This window comes from Lepisma saccharinum, chromosome 13, assembly GCF_977018435.1.
Source record: "Lepisma saccharinum chromosome 13, izLepSacc3.1, whole genome shotgun sequence".
NCBI classification, from domain to species: domain Eukaryota; kingdom Metazoa; phylum Arthropoda; class Insecta; order Zygentoma; family Lepismatidae; genus Lepisma; species Lepisma saccharinum.
In genome coordinates, this window is record NC_139241.1 from 60,438,706 (window position 1) to 60,461,896 (window position 23,191).

The 23,191-nt window shown below is 37.1% G+C and overlaps 1 protein-coding gene across 1 annotated transcript; it reads right to left on the minus strand.

Moving 5' to 3' along the window:
- Positions 1-810: 810 nt before the first annotated feature.
- On the minus strand, positions 811-22,799 carry Hsdl2 (Hydroxysteroid dehydrogenase like 2). Its single transcript, XM_083134284.1, has 8 exons — positions 22,686-22,799; positions 19,754-19,917; positions 17,383-17,596; positions 15,565-15,770; positions 13,312-13,509; positions 7,043-7,249; positions 3,272-3,400; positions 811-1,378 (listed from the first exon to the last, which is right to left on the minus strand). The coding sequence occupies exons 1-8, from the start codon at positions 22,697-22,699 to the stop codon at positions 1,266-1,268; spliced, it is 1,245 nt and encodes a 414-aa protein (XP_082990410.1). The 5' UTR covers positions 22,700-22,799; the 3' UTR covers positions 811-1,265.
- Between the last annotated feature and the right edge of the window lie 392 nt (positions 22,800-23,191).

The following is a 23,191-nucleotide window of genomic DNA, read 5'->3' on the forward strand; positions in this document are numbered from 1 at the left end:
GTATATCCACCAGTAACCAAACCAGAGACCTCTCGCACAGGAGGCCAAATATAAAAATAATGAAACAAAATTCAAAACTTATTTCACAGGGACAAAAAAAGAGGTGATTAGATGTTTGTGTGTTCTGTGTATGTTACCAAAGGCAGAATTACCCTTGACATCATCGAGAGCATAGGTGATGTTACCTATGTAATCTTTACTTCATAACCGAGCTTGGCCAATCTTCATGGCAAAATGGTTAGACAGCAGGCTACAATGCCAGGGCTTACGGGTTTGAATCCTAGCTTGGGCATGGGTGATCTTTTTGAGTGTCCCTTCATCATATCACAATCATGATTACCCAAAAGTGGCATAGAAGTGATGCCAAACAACAAAAAAATTGGGATGGGACAGATTAATCGGTACTCTATCAGTATCGGTCAACATAGGCATATCAGTGTATTGGTAAAATTACCGATAATTTTACCAATCTGACATAACTAAATATCCTATAATTTAGTGCAATATTCTGTCATTTTATTGTAATTTTTATGGATAGAGCATGTAATCTCAATGGCTTACTTTTCAAAAAAGTAAATGTCTCAATATGCACCTTTTGCATTGCAGTCAACTGGTAGCATTAATTTATTACGGAGGTCAATGAACTACTGATATTCAAGGGCCACTTGGAATTTTAGATTGGATCGGTAAAAAATCGGTTATCGATCGGGTGCTTTATTTGTATCGGCCAACATTTCATAACTGACTGGAGATACTCGTAAGGATCAGCCGCCAGCTGGACTGGTGGTCATAATATGCACAATATTTGTTGTGTATATATTTATTATACAGATTCTTTTTATAAAAACATAACAGTCTATACATTATTAATATAAATGTAGGCATAACGATTTACATGCATAGCACCATTTGGCACACCACTGTACAATTCAGTTACATTGTTGAAAATACAAATGTGATTCATGCAAACATTCAACCTCTATTTGATGAAAATATCATTCACATCCATGATTGTAGATTCCAACCTGTATATCTCACAAAAAAATTTAGTACCCTGAATTCACACACACCTCGTCAATATTTTAACAAATTACAAAAGAGTAACAAAAAAAATATGTAAAATTCATACAAATCTTCCCCATTTACATATATATATATCAACAACCAGTCATCAGTCAGTTTGATTCATTAACTTGTCTCAATTAGGTTTGCAAACCACCTTTATCAAGATTATGAGACCCATGTAACTATTGTTCACTACACTGCTACAACTTGGACTTCAACTGTTTCATTAGTTTCTCCAGCTGCATTGCTTTCTGGAGGTTTCCAGTGATCCTAAGCTTTCCAGTCATAAAAGCACTTGTGGTTTTCAATTTTCCTGAGAGACAAAAATATAAATAATTAGGACTACGTTGTTACCTCGTTGAAAAACAATGCAGATATTCTTGCTTGCCTCCTTTAATGATGATGTTCAAACATTGTAACAAACTAAAGTTCTTCAGTATAATGTATTTGCTATTTGTCACTGCATTTCTTTAAACGTTTGGTTAATTGCCATGACTTGAACCCATGAACATTTGTGGCAAGATCAAAAGTTGACAAAAAAGCTCTTGGTGGCTTTAAAACTAGGAGTAAGGTGATACCTTCCCACCAACTGAGTCTTTTGCAGGGTCCACTAAAATGCTGTGCAAAACTTTTGCAGTCGAATTATCCTGGAAATCATGCAAAATTCGAAGTTTCCATTTATTTTGCTCCAATATTATATGAAAAACTGAATTTTGAAGCAAAGCTCTTGTAAATTGAAACTTACAATTGGTGTGAAATACTGAACTTATTCACTAATCTTAATCAATATTTTGAACAACTTTTAATTGTTACAAGTTTCAAGCATCAGTATCAACTCCACCCTAATCAAAATCTTCAAATATGAGGGACTAAAACTTTATTTTTGTATCTAGTAGATTTCTGCATGTAAAGTTGCACACATTTGCTGCATTTTGGCTTAGACCCATTGCTGATCCACATATAATTTCAAGTCTAAATTAGTGCCTGTATTCCTCAAGAAGAATATTTGGAATCTATGCGCAGTCACTTATGGGCGACGGGGAAGGTCTTTCCACCCATCTACGTGCAGACTGAGGCCATTGTCGAACTTCCTCCTCTATTTGTAAACTTGCTGCCATGGTAAGCATGCATAGAGACAATGAATTTTCATTTGTCGTAGAATGTCCATAAGTTTTAGGTTCCAGAGGGCAAGAAACCATTGCTCTTCGCTGGTGCATGTGTATGCAGGAGGCACTATCTTTAAAATTTTGTAAATAACAGTTTATACCCCATGTACATTTAAGCTGTTTACAGTCTATCCTGTAATTTTTGTCGAACTTTTAAGGTTTCCATTCGACTTTCCCTCGTATTTACATCACAATATTAAAATAGTTGTCATTTAATAGCAAAATCTATTTTATCACACAGCACTGGTACAAAATATACATGAAAATGTGTGACAAATTTGTGGATCCCAAGATACACCCAAAACCCGATAAAATCTGAACCAATACTTTCTGATACCAATGGATTGACATAGGTATCAGCTAGACCCTTTGCATAACATCATCTCTAATACTAATTATGGGGTGTAAGGGAAGACAGTACACTTTGCAGGCCAACAAGGATCTGGCACCTGAACTCACAGGCAGTATAACCCTTGTGATTGTTACAGGCATGCATATTTTATTTTTGGCGGTAACACAAAATGTAAAATAGCACACTGTAATGTTCATTTTTCTGTTTTTGAAAGGTGTGAGGTGCATTTTTCTACCATGTTTTGTGATGAAATGATGCAAAATGAACTGTAAAATAAACTCTCAAACATGAAATTTAGCGTTTATTTACCGATGTGGCACTTTCTGGAGTCTGATTTATCCTGTAAGTTATGCAAATCATGAAAAATTATTAAAAGTTTATTTTGTGTAATAAGTATAGTTTTTAAATCAAATTTAATAAATATAATAAATATTTTACAACCGAAAGGCCATTTTCTATACTGCTTTTGATCCTGAAATACACTCACTTTTTGTTCCGAAAGCTTGATCATCTATTTACCATAAATGTGTAGCTCTAGCAATTGTCCATTCATGAATTTAATCATATATCACCAATCATTCTCATCTTCGCAATTAGCCAAAAGTGGCCAAAAAGCAAACTAAAATAAGAACAAATCAAATACTTATTATTTACAGAAGCAAACTGTAGGTACAATTATTTGTCTCACCTGAAAACATGTCAAAGAAGTCCTTGCTGTTCATAGTAAGGGTGGCATCTGCGCCAGTGGCAGGGTTGCCCTTTCCAACGCCTCCTTTGCCACTTTTCAAATCCAAGTACCACGTCCCAGCTTCTGGCCCTGCAAGAGCCGATTGATTGCCACTTTAAGTACATTGTAATACCCTCACATACTCTTTTGACAATACACTTGCAACACTTGAGGTACAGAACAGATATTTCGTTTAGATATGTTTGTTAGAGTTCAAGGACTGCAGTGAAGGATCAACTTACTTCGGCACTTGTTTTATCTACATTAGACTATTGTTCCAACAGTGTAAGCTAATATTTCCCAACAGTCAATCACAAACTCCAAATATATACACACAAAACTCTACAGGGGTACATATCTTCATATCTAAATAATAACCAGTCTTGGCTACACATTACTGAACAAAAGGAAACAGCTTACTGTTGCATGAGGGCTGGGACATAAGTCATGGCAACTATATTTTTTCTCAAAGTACCATAATATGTTCATGTGTCCTGGAGAACATGGCATCCATAGTATGTGGGCATGTCACTAGATGGCAGAGTGATGAATAATTATCACACAAAAAGCAATAGTAATTCTTTGTTTAGTCACCAATGTTTCACGGCGTGAACAGCATTGTGTATCAAAATGGCCATTCTTCAGGATAGAAATGCCAGAGAATGCCACAGGGAGCTGCTGGAAACTGAGGGAATAGTGTTCAGTATACACCTCTTTTGTTCCTGTACTGCTTCTATGCTTTCAGACTCGTAAATACATGTGGCACAATGCTACCTTTAAGGATGTTTGCTCGCTTCCCTATACTACAGCTGGTGCACATGATTTGCATGGCTCATACATTCCACATTACAATACACTGTCCCCTTCCATTTGTATATTTCAGATTTTCAAGCAGGTCCTGCACTCTTGTAGAAAAAAATAGTTACCATGACTTATGCCCCAACCTTCGTACAAATCTTTAAGAACGACTCCAAAATACATAAGTGAAAGATCTGTTCTCATAATACATTAGTCGACCATAACTTATGCAAGAAAAACAGCTTAAAAATCCCAATTTATAAAACTTCCACTTACAATATACAATTCATATTGGAGAAATAAGGAAATGGAAGTAACCAATGACACGATTAACTAACATTCCTTTCTCTAGAAAACAAAAGAATTTGTTTCTCTCCCAAGAATTATTTATAGAGGTATGCATATTTCGTTTTTAACGAAAACACGAAATGTGAAAATAACACATTGTAGTGTTAATTTTTCATGTTTCTGAAAGGTGTGGGGTGCATTATCCCAGCTTGTTTTGTCACGATATAATGCAAAATGAACTGCAAAATGGGACTCTTAAACACGAAATTTAGAGTTTATTTACAGACACGACACTTTCTCAAGTCAGAATTATCCTGTGAGTTATGCAATTCACAGAAAATTGATTAATTCTGCTGTGGATATTTGAGAAGAAAATATGGAGCCCTTTATACAGGGAAAAACTTAATACTCTGGTTACTACATAAATGTGCTATTACAAGGGATATGTTTATTTTCTGTAGTAAGTGCAGTTTTTAAATCAAATTTGAGATTATATTCACATTTTTAAAACCAAAATGTCATTTTATATACAACTTCTTCACCGCTATAACAGCGAAATTTAATTTTATTTACTGCTTTTGAACCCGAAATTGGCTCTTTTTGTACCGAAATTTGTTTTTTTATTTACCAAAAATATGTGATATTTATAAATAAATATGTATAATTTATAAATATGTAATATGTAATTATTTATAATCGCAACTGCATGCTTCAATTGTATCACTATTTTTCTAAATGATAAAATAAGACTGCATTAACCTTTTGAGTCCCAAGGCCATTTTCACATGTAAGCCTCTCTGTCCCAAGCAGATTTTGAGCAAAATGCAGAGTTTCAATTAAATGAGTGTAGATCGGAGACTAATTGCCCTAGAGAGATGAGTGATATACTTTTGTACGCAGAATGAATCACAGATTCAGAAGATATTCGGCATATATATGGAGGGGGAAAGGGGGGAAATCCCCTGAAAATACTTTTTTTTTTAAAAAAATGGTTGAAAAATTTAGAAAAAAATTTGAAAAATTGAAGGAAATCGGCCGAAAAATGCATTGTTTTTTTTCCACTCATTCCCTTCACGAGCGCTCTACCGCTCACAATTGGGTCTGAACTAAAAAAGACACCACCACACCATGCTTGATTGATATCCAATAGCACTTTACCTCTGCCCTCCCCTCCCTCAAGCACACCAATGTTACCCCGCACCCGATGGCCGCTACCCAACGTGCCAGGCTTGTTTTGCCACGCTTGCTCTTGGATACGTGAGAAGAGAAGATCGAATGTGCTTGGATGCGCTGGATTACAATGCAAGTCAAGGAAGGAGTATTGACTGCTCCCTTGAAAGGGGCAGGTGCAAACGGGTTTCTCATGAACTAGAATTGTAAGAATTACCTGGAAAAGCAACGACTGCACAATTGAAAGAAAGTAACATTATTTTAAATTATTTTTTCTGAAAACGTTTTCATGTTCTATTTTCCTTCTCACAACATGCGTCCTGTGCATAACAGGTTGTATAACCACCAGGATACATGGTGTTACCATCTCCTAGGCATCTTTGTGTCTGTTTGAGCTCCGTTTAAGTTGAAAATTGGTGCAAATTCCAATAATGACCCCTTCGAAATAACGACCCTTTTCCCGGGAACTGTGAAAGGTCGTTGAATCGAGAGTTGACTGTATGTACTATGGGAATGAGAGACGCGGTAATAGATAACTAAGGTACTCATGTTTTCCGCGAAGCTGTTTTACATTATTTTAGCGGAAAACGTGAGTACCTTAATTAAACAAAATTCGGTGACCTTTCGAGGTTTTCCAGACCAAGAAGTCAAGTTATTAGGGTAATTCACACATTTAAACATGTTTATAAGGTCACTATACTTTTAGCTAACACCACACTTAGAATCTCACGTAACCAATTTTTTTGAATATTCACTTTATATGTAAAAGTGAAAACGGCAGGATTGACTTATGGTTAACAAAGAATTGTTTTTTATAAAAAATCATAATTATAGGATAAATAATACATATTATAGTAAAATTTAGTAATAAAATCTGTATTAATCCTAATATCTACTAAATGCAACTCACAATTGCAAGACAGTAAATATTTTCAATAGCAACTTACTATAGTATATTTCTCCCTGAAAATTGCATAAAACATAACCCTTTTTTCTAGAGTATTTAATGTATAATTTTTACTGTAATTACCAGTAATACTCAGTATATCAAATTGAGGTATATTTTACCCATAACAATTAAAAATGCTTCTCTTTTTCTTTGTTCGAAAACCCACTTTTTGTGCACTACTACAAAAATGTTGATTTTTCCGGAAAAACAGTAAATTTTCCTGACATTTTGAGAAAAAGGAAATTCCCTGATTTTTCCCGAATTTCCATACTGGTAGATACCTTATTATATGATTATACTTGTCCTCATGCCAGGGGAAAACACCCTCCAAATGGTTAGTACTCTCACCTTCAATGAGAGCTGTCCTGGGTTCAATGTTCAGCAGAAGTTCCAACATTTCAGTGTGTTCCAGTACCGTAAGTAAAATTGGACAGCTACTTGAAATCAATACTAGCAGATCTGGGTTTCAAAAGTCAAAAGAAAAAAAAGAAAGACAAGGTTGCCACATTATGAAAGAAAGAACCAACCTTTGACCTCAAACTGATACACTGCTTGCACTTTGGATACAAGTTCTGGACTAATGCTCTTCTCAATTGAGTCGAAGAGTTGTGCTATCTGTCCACCATCGTTTCCCTTTGTTGCTGGGGCCTCTACTGCCTTCTTTGCAGACAGGAGCGAAGGGTCATCTGGGAAGTCGTCCAAGAAGAAATCCAGAAGCAGTGGGTCTTTGTTTCCTGAAACGGAGAGAATTTTCAAAAATTGTTGTTTTGTAAGACTTGGAAAGGCAGCAATCACAAAGCAGCAGCTATCACAAAGTGTTCTGGAAGGATGAACACAAGATACTGCAGCATAATAATGATCCTTTCCTACGTAAACACTTGCCACAAGTGAAGATTCTTTCTATTAAGAGTCTGACAAAGATGTCTCTGTGGAGAATACATGTATGTGTCGCTAGAGTAGATACTAGCATGTCCAGACCATGGGCTTCGGGAAGGAGGGGTCGAGCCGGTCAGTTGACACCTCCACTGGAAATTAACAGTTTCAAGTAACCAAAAAAACAAAGTATGCTATTTTTATACTTAATAACATAATTAAGTTCAATTAGTTAATGTTAGAACTTAATTATGAAATTTAAAATGCATCAAATTGAAAAAATTAAGTGCAAAATACAGGAACTAGGATATGTTAAGTTTTTTTGTTTGTTTTTTCTTTCTCATATTCTACCATTTGTAATGGTCGGATTGACCATTACTGGTTTTTGTATATTGTAATGATTAATTGCTGGCCACCTACAAGGTGTAGGGTTAAGTAATATGTTTCCATGAGTGTACTTTTATGTTATTATTGCATGTAAGTGTATGTGCTTATTGGATTGTGCTTTACTGGATATTAGATTCCCCTGTGTTTTATCTTCCCGCTTGGGGGAGCTAGCTGTCTTTCAAAGGACTGTTACAGTGGAATTTTCCAACGCTACGGGGTCCACGGACGTTTACCCCGACTATAAAAAAGGCTAGTGGGCTTTAGCAAAAAAACAGTGTTTCCCCATTGATCGATGAAGAGGAACGTCTCCTTAAGTTTAGTCCACTTTTGGTGGCTAGACTTAATATAATAATGTAGCACTTGGTGTAAGCCAACCCCTGTTGCTGTCCCAAGTCCCCTTTTAGAAAAAGCTTTGAATATGTGGATATTTCCGTATTGAATAATTCATGCCCCTAAGAAAGAGTAAAGGGGTAAGGAAATGCATTTCAGGGTAGCTACGATTTTTTGATTATGAAATTCCCTGACTTTTCCAGGTTTTCCAGACCAGAAATAAATTTTTTTCAGACATGTTTGTCGTCATGATTTTTGCTTTTGAACCTCATGTTTTTCAATTAAATATGCAGGCACGTTAATTATTATGAATATGAATATACACAGTTATTAGCTGAAAATTTGCCAAGTGAATATAATGCTATTCAATGAAAAAATAAATAACTATTGTACTTCCCCATTTTTACTAAGTCATTACAATTAAGGTGGTGTAAAAAATCAAATAAAAAATGTGGCATATATCAAAGCTTTACAATGTAACCTGTATACAACCTCAATTAGCCTATATGAATACAAATGAGAAACAACAGATAATTAGGTCATGTACCTTTAGAAAATATGCAATAAGATTAATGATTATATTTTTTAATTTATTGAAAATAGTACATATTACGGAAATTCAGAACTTGAATGGGGCCGGTGACCAACCATACACCTAAAAAAATATATAGGCGGGCCATACTTTGGAATCAAATATCTCCATTATTTGAGTTTTCCACATGCTGGAACCAATTTTATATTACGGAAAACATCGAAATCTGTATTTTAAAAGGTAACAGTTCCGAATGTTTTATGATTTTTTTCCTTCAAATTTTCCTAGCAGGAAGACTAACATAGAATTTTGGCAATCACTGTGACACGAAATTTGAACCTTCCTTAAAATAATGAGCACTATTTGGATTCGAAAAAAGTTATTTATGTTGAAAAAAACACTTCAAAATGACCTTACTCAATCATACATGCTTCCCATGGACAAGGTATTCTCCGGTTGACAAGCGACAGTAAGTATCGTAAACTAGTGGGAATGAATGTAGAAATATATCGGAACCTTAGTAGAGTGCATTCAGGGTCTTTATTTTAATTCTAAGACAACCAAACCTGACATTCCTAACCTAACCACAAAAGCATATATTCACAAAATCTTCAGTAATTACTAGAACTCTGCAGTATGTGTTAACAGACATAAATCGAAATCAAACCATGTAAAAGTTGCATTTGTAGCATGATTAAATCGTAATAAAACAAAAGGAACTTGGGCTCATTTTCACCACTTTTCAGCATAATTTCATTCTACACACAAACAATACGTAAAATTACTATCGGCATGAAACCAACATTCCTAACCTAACAACGATGTGTGACCAGCATACGTTTAATAACTCTATTTCGCACCAGTTTTAAAAAATAAATTTGTTCTACATGCACAAAACACGGGTAACACTTTACTATACCTGAGACGGATTCCTTCAAATTTACAGGAGAAAGTACTTACGGAATTCATTTTCTGGAGTGTTGTTGATGATCCGGAATGTAGTTTTGGTCCATTTTAATGCGAATCCATGTGGTTTTATACAAAAATCTCTCTCCAACGTGATATTTCTGCTCCCGCCATTTGCAAGGAGTGCTAATGGAACCTAACCTAACAGAATTATTTTCTTGTAGTTTACGGTTATTACAAGCATAAGAAAACAGTTTTTCTTTTCTTTCTAACAGGCCTAACCTAACCTAGTAGGCATACCTCGTCCCCGTAAGTAAGTAAAAAAGTCAATTTAATATTCCTAAAGTGTTTTTTAATTTTTAAAAAATTATTTCCGACGCGCTATTGCTGCTGCCGCAAGCTATCGCCATGTTGTGTGTGGAATAAAGAAGAACAATAAGTACTCGTAAATGTAAGAAATATACATTATTTTCGTTACAAATTCCATTATTTCACCTAAATAAGTGTTCCGGAATGCAGAATAGTACGTTAGCAATGTAAAAAAGTGCGAAAGGAATCATTCCCAGGTGTCTCAGGTATAGTAAAGTAGTACCAAAACACGTGCATATTCGAACAATGACGTCACTGATACTGCACAAAATCACTAATTTCTCGGGTGTAACATGTGTAGTACGTCTGCAATGTAAAAACTACGACGAGCAAATGAACTAGTTGATCAGGTTACTTCTGAACGGGTCGCAAACGAAGGACTCAAATTCACAGAATGGGTTAACGGGGGAACGAAATAGTGAGCCCTTTGTTTTTATTCGGCATCCGCATGCGTCCAGTGTGACGTCAACCACAGCCAGTTACATGAAATTCTGCTCTTCAAGCTTTATTGCAGATCCAAAACCAATGAACTGTCCGAACACCAACTTGGTCTGCTTCACGTATCAAAAGAGAACGGGTTCCGAACGGGTGTGTTCTTGAAGAAGAAAATTTCCTCACCACACACAAAGCTAAAGCAACATTTTTTCCGCAAGAAATTCTGAGGATGGCTGGTGCGTAGGTTTTGTCTTGAGTAGCTTGTTCTCGAAGGAAAAATCTCACGCCTCTCCAAATTCCGGTCTAGAACAGGTTCACAATAACAAGTCGCAAAATGAACGGATCCAAGAACATAGATCCGAGAGTGAATAAATATAGAATTGAAATGCGAAGGAACCATAATTTTGTACGTAACAGACTAGAAGTCATAATGACGAGAGGAACAAGTTTCTGAACTGAATCTTTTGGGGGGACTGGAATCACAAGAACCGAATTCGGAAGTGGAAATGAACCGTTCGTTCATTTTGTAACTGGTTCTCCTGCAACTCCAAAATGCGCGTAAATTCCAGAAAATATGCAAAATTCCCTGACTATTCCCTGACTTTTCCCTGACCAAACAAATTCCCTGACTTTTCCCTGTTTTCCAGGTTTTCCAGTTGCGTAGCAACCCTGCATTTGTAATGAACAGAATATCATTTAAGCTAAGGGTAGGCCCACAGAGATAGTTATGCTAACTCTGCGGTAAAGGAAGTGCCAATGGTGTAAGCCATAGATGCGCAATTATGTTGAATTAAGGAAATTGGTTGATTATGTAAATGCAGACATGGAAACGCTATGTAAATATGTGTGGATATATATACACTATGTTGCCATTTGTCACCGGACACCCCTCAAAAAGTGCTTGGGATCGTTTGTACACGTCATATAACCTATAACAGGCGTTGCCAGTTGAGAATGCACTCATACCAGCTACAGCAGTCAATATGGACAGACAACGCAAACTGAGTGAGGCGGAACGAGGGATGACCATTGGAGCCCACAGGTTTGGGCATTCGACCCGTGAGATTTGCAACAAATTTCAGATACCCCGGTCGACAGTGAGTGATGTTATTGTGAAGTGGAAGCGAGAGGGGGTCATGACATGCCGACCCAGACCCAGTAAACCGAAAATATTAACAGATCGAGACCGTCGATGCTTGAAACGTGTGGTGAAGTCAAACCGGAAGGCGTCGTTACAGATGGTGGCACAGGAGTTTCGATCGGCATGCAGTAGTGCTGCAAGTGATTGTACTGTCTGCCAGGAGATCGTCGCACATGGTTTTCATGGTCGCGCAGCAGTTCACAAGCTGCATATCACAGCCTGCAATGTGACCCGTCAGTTGCAGTGGTACAAGGAACGCCGCCATTGGACTCTCGAATATTGGAAATCCATCCTATGGAGTGATGAATCGCACTACCAGATGTGGCAGTCCGATGGACGTGTGTGGGTGTGGCATATGCCCAGTGAACGCTGTTTACAGGACTGTATCGTACCCACAGTGAAATTCTGCGGAGGTGGCATCATGGTGTGGTCCTGCTTTTCGTGGTATGGTCTTGGTCCTCTTGTTTTAGTTTGGAGAAACATGAATGCCGATGCAAACAGAAAAGTTCTGGACAATTCTGTGCTACCGACATTGTGGGAACAATTCGGTATTGGCCCATACCTGTTTCAGCACGACAATGCTCCATGTCATACGACAGGCATTATCAACATGTGGTTCGAGGACAAGGGTGTGCAAAAATTTGATTGGCCAGCCCAAAGTTCAGATATCAACCTCATTGAACACCTTTGGGACGAGTTGGAGCGCCGCTTGAGAGCCAGGCCATGCCGACCAAAAAGCACCACTGAGATGTTTGCCACTTTGCAGGAGGAATGGGGCAAGATTCCCGTCGACACGTATCGCAAATTGGTGGAAAGTCTTCCTCAAAGGGTTGCGGACATCATTGCGGTGAAAGGTGGCCCTACACAATACTGATGTGGTGCTGAGACTGTATTAATGTACTGGTATGAGGTGTCCGGTGACGAATGGCAACATAGTGTGTATATATATAACTACGTATAACAAACCAATATATCCTACTAGAAATGTTATGATTCCAAGACATACGGTACTGTCCATTTTAAACCAGTTGTATATTCACTTGCTGTACATGTGTAAACAAACCAGGGACTAAAAAATATAAATTTAAATGTGAAACCCCCTTTTTGTAATTCCGGTGCAAATATAACCTACTCGCTTGCACCCAGGGTGAGGTGAAAGGAGAGATTTGAGGGATTAAAGTAGGAAGTAATCCAGAGGGCTGGAATAAAACAAGGGATTGGGGGGACCGACGCTTTCACACATTTAATCCAAAGAAGTGGTTCTACAGTTATTCCACAGTGTTCCACTGCCTGGACATCTGTCGTGTCACATGTTGGGCACACATCAGACGCATTTAAGGTCAACACATTCCTCTTTCAATTGGTGCTAATATCATGAATTTCTGTTCACTATTGGTGAAAATATGGTCTTACAAAATCGACCAATAATTTTTGCACACCCGGTATTTATGTTTCAACACCAAATGTTTTGCAGCTTCTAGTGTACGAGGCTTTTTAGCCATTTGTACTATTTTTTTTCATAGACACACTAAAGACTCATGGGCAAGGGCTGCATCTTCAGTCATAAGTAGAAGAACAAGAGTGGAAATAGAAGAAAGTGTTGGAGCTGCAAGCCTGCCAGGTTCTCCCATGACATATTTATCTTCTCTCTCTATCTGGCAACATTGCAAGTACAACCCACACTTCCGTATCCACCATCTTTTAGCTACATCTAAACATGCAGCCCATGGCCACAAAAATTAAAAAATTTCCAGGGCATAGTGAACGTTTCCTGTTTCCTTCATGTTACATGCACACACATTTTTCTACTGGTGTCCTTTTACCTGGTAAGGCCAGATACTGGTCAAAATCTGTGATTCCCTCCTCCTTCAGAATCAGCTCGTCTATGCAGAAATTTCCTGTAAATGTCTTGCTGTCACGGATGAGGATAGCATACGCAGAATCAGCCATTATGTCTGGTATTCTACACTGCTTTGCAGCAGTGGATCCAGCAAGCATCTCCATCGCAGCTGTCAAAATGCCTGTGGAAATTAATTTGCTTTTGAACTATTTTAAGTATATCACAAGCAACATGGAAGCGTGAATTTCTGACAACACTATCTTAATCTAAAGTTTCTGAAATTGCCTGGAAATCACTAAACACCACCAGTCAGTAAAGGAAAGCAAAATAGTACTGCATGGGTCAACATTACTGCCAGCAACATGATCCCATGAGGTGCCGACCTCCATGGAGGAATGGTAGCACATATCACTACGGTGTCAGGAGTCCCAAGTTCAGATCCCAACCTGGGCATTGGTGTTCTTTGTGAGTGTCCCTTGATTAATTTCATCAAATCACCCTCATCTTCGCGATTAGCCAAAAGTGGCAGAAAAGTGAAACAAAATAAACTAAGTCAAGCAATCAACTATGAGGCACTTTTATTTTACCTACTTTATTCCTTTACAGTAAAACATAAGCTTTTATGTTTTTAATTTGTTCCATATTGTTTAGAGCCTGATAATACATTTATATGTGCCTATAAATGCCTATTTCACATAATATTTCCTAAAAATGGTATATTTTAAAACTTTTGCTTATTCTTGCTTTCTTGACTCTTTCCACAATATTTTTGCGAGAGCCCCTTCATAAATGTATGCTAATCGCCATTCATAACCACTGCCACGATTATCTTAACTCTTTCGCTGCGGAATTCTCTGGCACACAATATCCCTTGGCTGCGTAATTAAATTTGAAAATATATTTTTTTAATAAAAAAATAGTTTTCACAATTACATTGAATTATATATGAGAGAGAACTTACAAAAGTCATTCCTTGCACTGGAAAACATTCTGTAGTCCCTGGTGGCATGATATTTTGAAAAATTTTGAAAGAAAAAAAAACATTTTTTTAGAAACAATAATTTTACACAATTAAATTGCAAAATATGTTATAGAGAACTTACAAAAGTCAATCCTTGCACTGGAAAACCATTCTGTAGTCCCTGGTGGTATGATATTTTGAAAAATTTTGAAAAAAAAATATTTTTTTTTTAGAAAGAATAATTTTACAAAATTACATTGCAAAATATATTATAGAGAACTTGCAAAAGTCATTCCTTGCACTGGCAAACCATTCTGTAGTCCCTGGTGGTATGATAGTTTGAAAAATTTTGAAATTCCCGCACATAGATCAATGCTGTATTGCACTCTGCTCCATGATGTTACGGATGGCAGTACAAATTCTTCATCAGACACTACACAATCACCGTCACCACTTGAAGTCTCATAAAAACTGTCGTTATTATCGTCACAACTTAATTCACCTTGTGATTCTGAGTCGACAAATAACAGTTGCGTAACATCATTATCAGACAAGTGTTGACGACTTGACGAAGCCATGTTGTTTACATTTGAACATGCATTTGAAACTGACATGTCAGAGCACTCAACGCTCTTATGTCAAAGAATTCTAAACGGAGGCATAATTAGCGACATCATATGGATAAAAACAAAACTACAAGTTCAAATAGTTCAAAATACTATCAACAGATGTCTGAAGGCTACTAAAAGCGACGTACTTCGCAAATGCGACACCCGCAGCGAGTGGAAGTATGAACTCACAATAATGAGACTTCCGCGGAGCAAGGCACCTGGCGTGCTGTGCATAAAAGCGACGACCGCAGCAAAAGAGTTAAATAGTGATGCAAGAATAAAATAATATAATATAATATAAAAGATTCAAGTCAATAAGTGTGCAACTAAGAAAAGTTATGCCTATTTTATAAATTTTCAGTGTCTATAAATCCACACTCTAATCATAAGAAACGAACTGCTGCAACCAACCAAAATCATGTGTTTGTTAACTACACTTGAGGTTACAAAACTAGAACATATGCTTATATTCATAAACATAACAAAATTTGGACTGAATTACAGGCTATTTATATCTATATTAGCTTGATAAAATAATCAGCAATTTTACTGATAGCTTATGTTGGCCAATACCAAGTGTGTCCCATCTCTAAGGTCTTGCAAAGGCCCGGTGTATTTAAGAATAAATAAACCCATTACCGATATGTGGTATTAAAATTCTTACCTGTTTTTGGCCAGAGAGCATTAACTGCTATACCATCCTCCTTAAATTCATCAGCCATTCCCAGCACACACATTGACATCCCATATTTTGCCATTGTGTAGGCCAGGTGGTTTTTGAACCAATGGGGCTTCATGTTTAGAGGAGGGCTCATGTTAAGGATGTGCGGATTTTTGCCCTTCTTCAGGTACGGAAGGCACACTTTGGACCTGCGATACAAAGTTAGGTCTTATTGATGCATCTCTGGATAACATTCACTGCACGTTGCCTTTTCAACCTTTTTTTGATCGTGAACAGGTGTCATTCTAATGCTGGTCTGTGCACTTTGAAAACTCAATATTATTTTTTAAGTCCACTTTATGCACAGAAAGGCTAAATGAGACTGGACCTACAGTTTAAAATGTGATCAGAACCATTACGTGCCTCCCCCGGGGATTTAACATGGGACTCCTTGATTAGAAGGTGGTGATGTTACCACTATGTCATCGGGGAAGGCTGTGCTTTGAAAAGAAACTGGTTTATCAAATGGGAAATACGAGTATGAATTATATGCACATATTCATAAAAATAACAACAAAATCACAGAATTTTACTTTCTTTTCTTCGTGTATGTATTGCTCGAATTGTAGAATTAAATTTTCTTATAGTTTAAGGCTCTTACAAGCACAAAAACACAATTTTCAATGTAACATTTCAGGAGAACACACACTCCTTTTCTATTTAAGTTTAATTTTACTCCAAATATACACTATTTATAGATATGTCTGTTATTATAATTAGCTGTTTACCATTTTGATGATGTCATTACCCAAAATTTGGCAAAAATCAAAGGGTATCACAACTTAGGACTGTTTCCAACTCACATAGAATTACAGCATACATGAAATTTCGCAAGATTTATAGATGCACAAAAAAAAATGGTACTACTTTTGTATAGGTGAAACACCTATAAATAATTTATTTCACACTTTTCTTTTTTTGCATTGCTAACGTACTATTCTGCATTGCGGAACATTTCCTTAGGTGTAATAATGAATTTCTAAAGATTGATTGATTTAGTTTATTTTACTTCGCGTTTTGTGCCTCTTGGTTAATTTGCGAAGATGGGGATGAGTGATGAAATGATGAAATTGATGAATGGACATTCACAAACAACCAAGCCCGACCGGGATTCGAACCCGGGACCCTTGGTGTCGCAGCGCGATGTGCTAACTACTCGGCCACAGGGTCGGGCTGAATTTGTAACGAAAATAATGTATATTTCTTACATTTACGAGTACTTACTGTTATTTGTTATTTTGATTCTGTAACACACATTATGGTGATAGTGTACTGGTTCATCGTGTGCGAGTGTTTTATCGATTTATGCAGTGTTGCAACCTTGTTCAACGAAAAATACCTGCTTTCATGCCCAGATTTGAAATTATGCTAATACCTTGCAAATCACTGACGTTAGTCCCACAAACCATTCACGTTAGCCCCACAAACTATTTCCTGTAAGGTTAGGTTAGGTTAGGCAAGCATAGTTTAAAAAAAAAAAAATACTTGACACGTCATGTAATAGTGTAAACACGGCGAGGTTTGAAACACATGGAACATTGTGCTCACATGCAGAAAGCAAATAGCGGCAGCAGCAATAACGTGTCTGAGAGATATTTTCTCAGATAAACACATGATTTCGCATTAAAATGGAACAAAACACATTCACGAACTTCAACAACGCTACAGAAAATGATTTGCGTAAGTACTTTCTTATGTAAAGAGTAAGAAATCCGTTTCTGCTATACGAAAGTGTTTCCAAAAAAATTACCACACACTTACACAAGGTATGTTCCTCTGGTATTGATCTGATGCATTAGATCATACTTTTTCATTGACGTCTCAAGTGTCCCAGTCAGGGAGATCGCACTGGCATTGTTAACGAGGATGTCAATTCCTCCAAACTTGGCCACGGCCGATTCCACGGCTGCCTCCACCTGGGATTCATCCCTCACATCCACCACACATGGCAGGCACTTGCCTCCAGCATCCTCCACTGCAATAAGAATCACAAATTCAAATGATTACCTATTCTGTGAGCACATGAAACTCTTCCAATCCCACAGAATCACCAGCAACTAGCATCAAATTTATTTTTGCAAGCACAGCCAGAAAATCCACCAACACAATGAGCATTGAACCGGTTCATTTTCAATGGGCAATTTGTTGCTCATTATAATCTACAGAATGCAACATACTATAAACATCCTGCCGTCACTGGTGAGTACAGTATATATTTATTTATTTGACAGAATTTTGAATGAAAATAGTTTTGAATTTCAGCTGCATATTTCCACTAATTTTAGTACATAAAAAAATAAATATTTTTGAAGTTTTTATCACCAAAAAAGCCTCTCCATAATTATAAACTCACATATAGGCTATCTGTAAATAATGTATAATTTAGAGAGAAATTCTGTTACTTGTTATTATTTTTATGGGTATTAATATATCATACCCATAAATCAGCTTGTAGACCAGAATGGAAGTTGTGTTTAAAGCAAATGATATAGGATTAACAAAATGGTTTCAAACAGTTGCTCAACCACTAGGCAATGGCCTCACACCATGTCCTGGCATCAAATTTACCGGGTCGCGAGAGATTCTCCTCAAAATTGCAATTTTACTTTGCACAGTAATTTCCGTTCAATATTCTGATTAACAGGATATTTTCAGTGCTCAAGGTGCAACATGTCAATTCAAATCAGCACCAACAAAACTAATTTCATAATGTTGGTCTGACAAAACTACAAGATTTCATCACACATCCAGTGGTTGGAAACTAATTTAAAACTAACTTTACATTTCTCAACAAGGCACTACATAACCAACTGATTACTTTTTATGATTATATCAATATCATAATTTATTTATTAATATTTAATTTCTTTCGAAAGTGCACTCAAAGGTATACAGTTAAAAAGAACTAGGAAGGCATCGACTTCCGGACTCCGGTCTCATGAAGGTTGAGAACAACATTGGACATACTTTAGACTTGTTCATCCAACATGTGTCATAGAGGTGAAACTAAATGAAGGTGAGATCCACGCTGTAGAGAGTGCAGCAAGTTGTAAATCCTAGTGAAGATGTTTGGGATATCTTTGGCAATGACATCCACCATCATGTCATGCAAGAAGAATAGAAGCTCATATCTCAAGAAAATTCTATTAAACATATTTGAAACAATTACAATTTTATTTGCTAACGGTTCACATTGTTTTATGATTTTTTTCAAATTCTCCTAGCAGAAAGACTAATTATCGTAGAATTTTGGAAATCATTATCACAGAAAATTTGAACCTTCCTTAAAGTAATGAGCAATGTTTGAATTTGAAAAACAGTTATGTTAAAAAAAAACAACTTAAAAATCACCACGCAATCATGCGCGCTTCCCATGGAAAAGGTATTATCCGTTTACAGTAAGTATCGTAGACTAGTGGAAAATGAATGTAGAAGTTAATCGCAACCTTAGTAGAATGCATTTAGGGACTTTATTTTAATACTAAGGGAACCAAATCTGACCTGCCTAACCACGAAAGCATATATTGAGCAAAATCTTAAGCAATCGCTAAAACTCCCCAGTATGTGTTAACAGACATAAATCGAAATTGAACCATGTAAAAAATGCATTCGTAGCATGATGAAATCACAATAAAACAAAAGGAAATTGGGCCTTTTATTCTTTTCATGTCCGTAGCCCCATCAAGTTCGCTGCTCTTTTAGACTCCCTTTGCACCCATGTGTCTAGTTGGTTACAAAGTACAATACCGAGTTATCTACTTCACTGATTTGGTGTCTGTGCTATTTGCACTACATTCTGTAGTAGTGTACAGTGGTGTTTAATAACCAATATATGAAAGTTTAAAGCAACAGATAGTAATTTGTTCATTCTTCTGAACGTGAATACACCTATTTTTGCATAGTGTCTACTTGGTTGATAGCAATTTCCTTGCACCAGCGCTACTCTTGGTGTCAAAAACAGTGAAATAGATATGCCCTGTGTATATGTTCTGATCATAACCTCCCCTCCCCCCACCCTGCTTATTGGCAAGACACACAAAAAATTATAAATCATACAAAGGTACAGTAATCACAGAGTTATAAATTCATTGTCATTGGGAAGATCAAATTCTTTGCTAAGGCTACTTCTCACCTTCTTTTGCAGCTGTATAAATGGTCCCTGGAAGCTTTGGATGAGGTTCAGCTGTTTTCGCAGCAATCACAATGTTTGCTCCATCTTTTGCTGCTTTCAGAGCAAGGGCTTTACCAATACCCCGGCTGGCTCCGGTTATAAAGATGGTTTGCCCGGCTAATTTCCTGTTAATGAAATAATTCAATTTGCTCAGTATTGGAGGTACTTATATAAACTATGGGTAAAATTTCAGTAACCACCAAACACTCTAATTCCCTTATTTTTCACATTGGTACTTACGTATTCTGCATTCCTAAGAATTCTTGAAGGTGGCATTTTGTTTTTTCCACTCAAATAATCTCAATTTTAGACATACCGAGTAATTTTTCTTTGTTCGCTTTCACTTGCGTTACACGCGATATGGTGGAGAAATCTTGACTAGCGTTGTCGATGATCAGTGGTTATGCAGTGTTGCAACCTTCTTCATAGAAAAATACATACTTTCGTGTTACTGATTTTGTATTTCTTTCCAGATTCGAAAAACACACGAACCATGCACAGATAGCCCCAAGAACGATTCATAAATAGCCCCACGAACCATGCACGGCAAGGTTAGGTTCAGTTAGGTTAAGCAAACAAAGTTAAAATTGTTTTTTAAATTAGAATAATTTTTTTCTCGGGTTCGAAAACCCCACGAACCATGCACGGATAGCCCCATGAACCATTCATAAATAGCCCCACGAACCATGCATGGCAAGGTTAGGTTAGGCAAAGATAGTTAAATTTGTTTTTTTTTTCGGGACCCCACAAATCACGCAAGGATAGCCCCACGAACCATTCATAAATAGCACCACGAACCATGCACGGCAAGGTTAGGTTAGGCAAACATAATTAAATGTTTTTTTAAAATTATTATTTTTTTATTTCAGGTTTGAAAACCCCACGAACCATTCATAAATAGCCCCACGAACCATTCATAAATAGCCCCATGAACCATTCACGGATAGCCCCACAAACCATTCATGAATAGCCCCACGAACCATTCATAAATAGCCCCACGAACCATGCATGGATAGCCCCATGAACCATTCATAAATAGCCCCATGAACAATGCACGGATAGCCCCACGAACCATTCACAGATAGCTCCACAAACCATTCATAAATAGTCCCACAAACCATTCACGGATAGCCCCATGAACCATTCACGGATAGCCCCACGAACCATTCACGGATAGCCCCATGAACCATTCACAGATAGCCCCACGAACCATTCATAAATAGCACCACGAACCATGCATGTATAGCCCCATGAACCATTCACGGCAAGGTTAGGTAAGGTTGTTAGGTTAGGCAAACATAGTTAAAATTGTTTTTTAAAGTTAGAAAAATTTAAGATAGTTTATTTTTTGGGACACTCCAATTCCTTCACAATTCCATGGTGAATTACAAATTCTACTGGATCTTAAATGCCGTGCAATTTCACCACGCATCTTGTGCACGTCATGTTGTTACAAGTTCGTAATCAGAAATGAACAGTAACACACGTATATTTACGTTCTACAACTGTTCCACAGTTAAAAAAACCACGTATATTTGGAAACACTGACCAGCTGTTACGTCATTAAACACACGCAAAAATTTGGTTCACGTAGTAGACGGACATCAAGGGAACAGCTTTCGTGCATCGGAGTGAAATTAATGTTGAAAATTACATGATTTACAGGCAAAAAAATTTAAGCGAGGGGAAAACACACTTCCAAGACCTTCCTAAGTATAAATAAACTCATTTCGGGGTAAATATGCGATATCGCCCGAACGGATTTCTTCAAATTTACAGGAGAAACTACTTACTGAAATCAGTTTCTGTAGCATTGTCGAAGTTCTTCGAGGTATTTTCTTTCGCGGAAACTGAAAACTTCACCATAGAATGCTGCAGAACAAGAAATAATCACTTCTTTTTATAACTATGGTTACCTAACCCAACCCAGCCTAACCTAACCTTGCTGGAAATAGTCCGTGGGGCTATCGTGAATGATTTTTGGGGCTATCGTGAATGGTTTTTGGGGCTATCGTGAATGTTTTTTGGGGCTATCCATCAATGGTTCGTGGGGCTATCGTGAATGGTTTTTGGGGCTATCCATCAATGGTTCGTGGGGCTATCGTGAATGTTTTTTGGGGCTATCTGTCAATGGTTTGTAATGACATAATGAACACGAAAGTAGGTATTTTTCGGTGAAGAAGGTTGAAACACTGCATACCCACCCCAAATCGACAAAACACAAGCACGACGCGTGATGATCCATGACGAGTGCACGCCATATTGTCTGTTACCCAAGCAGAACAAGCAATACAAATAATGACTCGTAATATGAAAAGTTGACACTATTTTATGGAAAAAGGCATAACTTCACCTTAAAGAATCTTCCGCAATGCAGAATAGGTAAGTATCAATGCTAAAATTAACGAAATAAACGAGTGAGAGGTGTTCGGGCGATATCGCATATTTACCCATTTCAGTAAGTACTTTCTCCTGTAATATTGAAGAAATACGATTTGCGGAAACGAAAATTTTACCAAACTATGTGCACTAGTCATAAATATTCCTACTAAACGTTAAAGATAAGGATTTTTTTTTTCTGTAGAGATCCATGTTACTACAGTAGTCAGTTTGAGTACATAATTTATGCATCATATAAATTTCTAATAATATATTCTATTTTGTATCACACGTTAAATGCATGAAGGAATCAGTTGATGGGCTATTGTTTCGTGTCCTGTAAGAAACATGTTACTAGCAGTGCAAGGGGGAAAATTACAGTCTCTAAAATTTGAAGTTACGAAGACCGGTTGTTAATCTGAATCTGTTTGTATACATTTTATATTGGAGGGCAAACATGATTTTTAATCGTTAGTCTCGTTGCAATTGTAACTATTTGAAGAGAATAGCTTACCCTGTATTAATCATTTGGATTGGTTTCTTTACTATGTTACATACACTTCGAACTGTGCCTTTGCCTTATCTTTCCGACTATTTTCTACCAGTCACTTGTTGTTTTTGCCACAGATTAGTCATTTCATTTCTTCTTCTTCTTTTTTTGTCCCTGTCAACACTTTCTTGTCGACTTTGGACATCGTTATGGGCGCTATTCACGGGATGTTTACATTTCTGTGCTTCCTTGGCGCTGGCGGGGACTGCACTTCCGGTTTTGAAAAGAATAATATTGAATTCAAAGGTGTAAAGGCAGTGTCTTCGGAAAAGGCGACAATATTTGTGCGGCTTTTGGCTTGCGTTGCAAAATGATAAGAACGGTATGGAATTTGAACATATCGTGGGAACGAAAAGGAAACAGGAAACGAAAATGATGCAAACTGACAGAGAGAGAAAAGCTTGTTATGAGAAATGTGGTACTGTTGAGGGAGACGTGTATGTGTAACAGCAGGCAAGGTCGAAGTCAAA

Coding starts and splice junctions, on each gene's coding strand:
- Hsdl2 (XM_083134284.1), bottom strand. Junction 17,597..19,753: donor TTATACAGCTGCAAAAGAAG/GTGAGAAGTAGC, acceptor TTCTTATTGCAG/TGGAGGATGCTGGAGGCAAG. Junction 13,510..15,564: donor TGCTCTCTGGCCAAAAACAG/GTAAGAATTTTA, acceptor TAATTTCCACAG/GCATTTTGACAGCTGCGATG.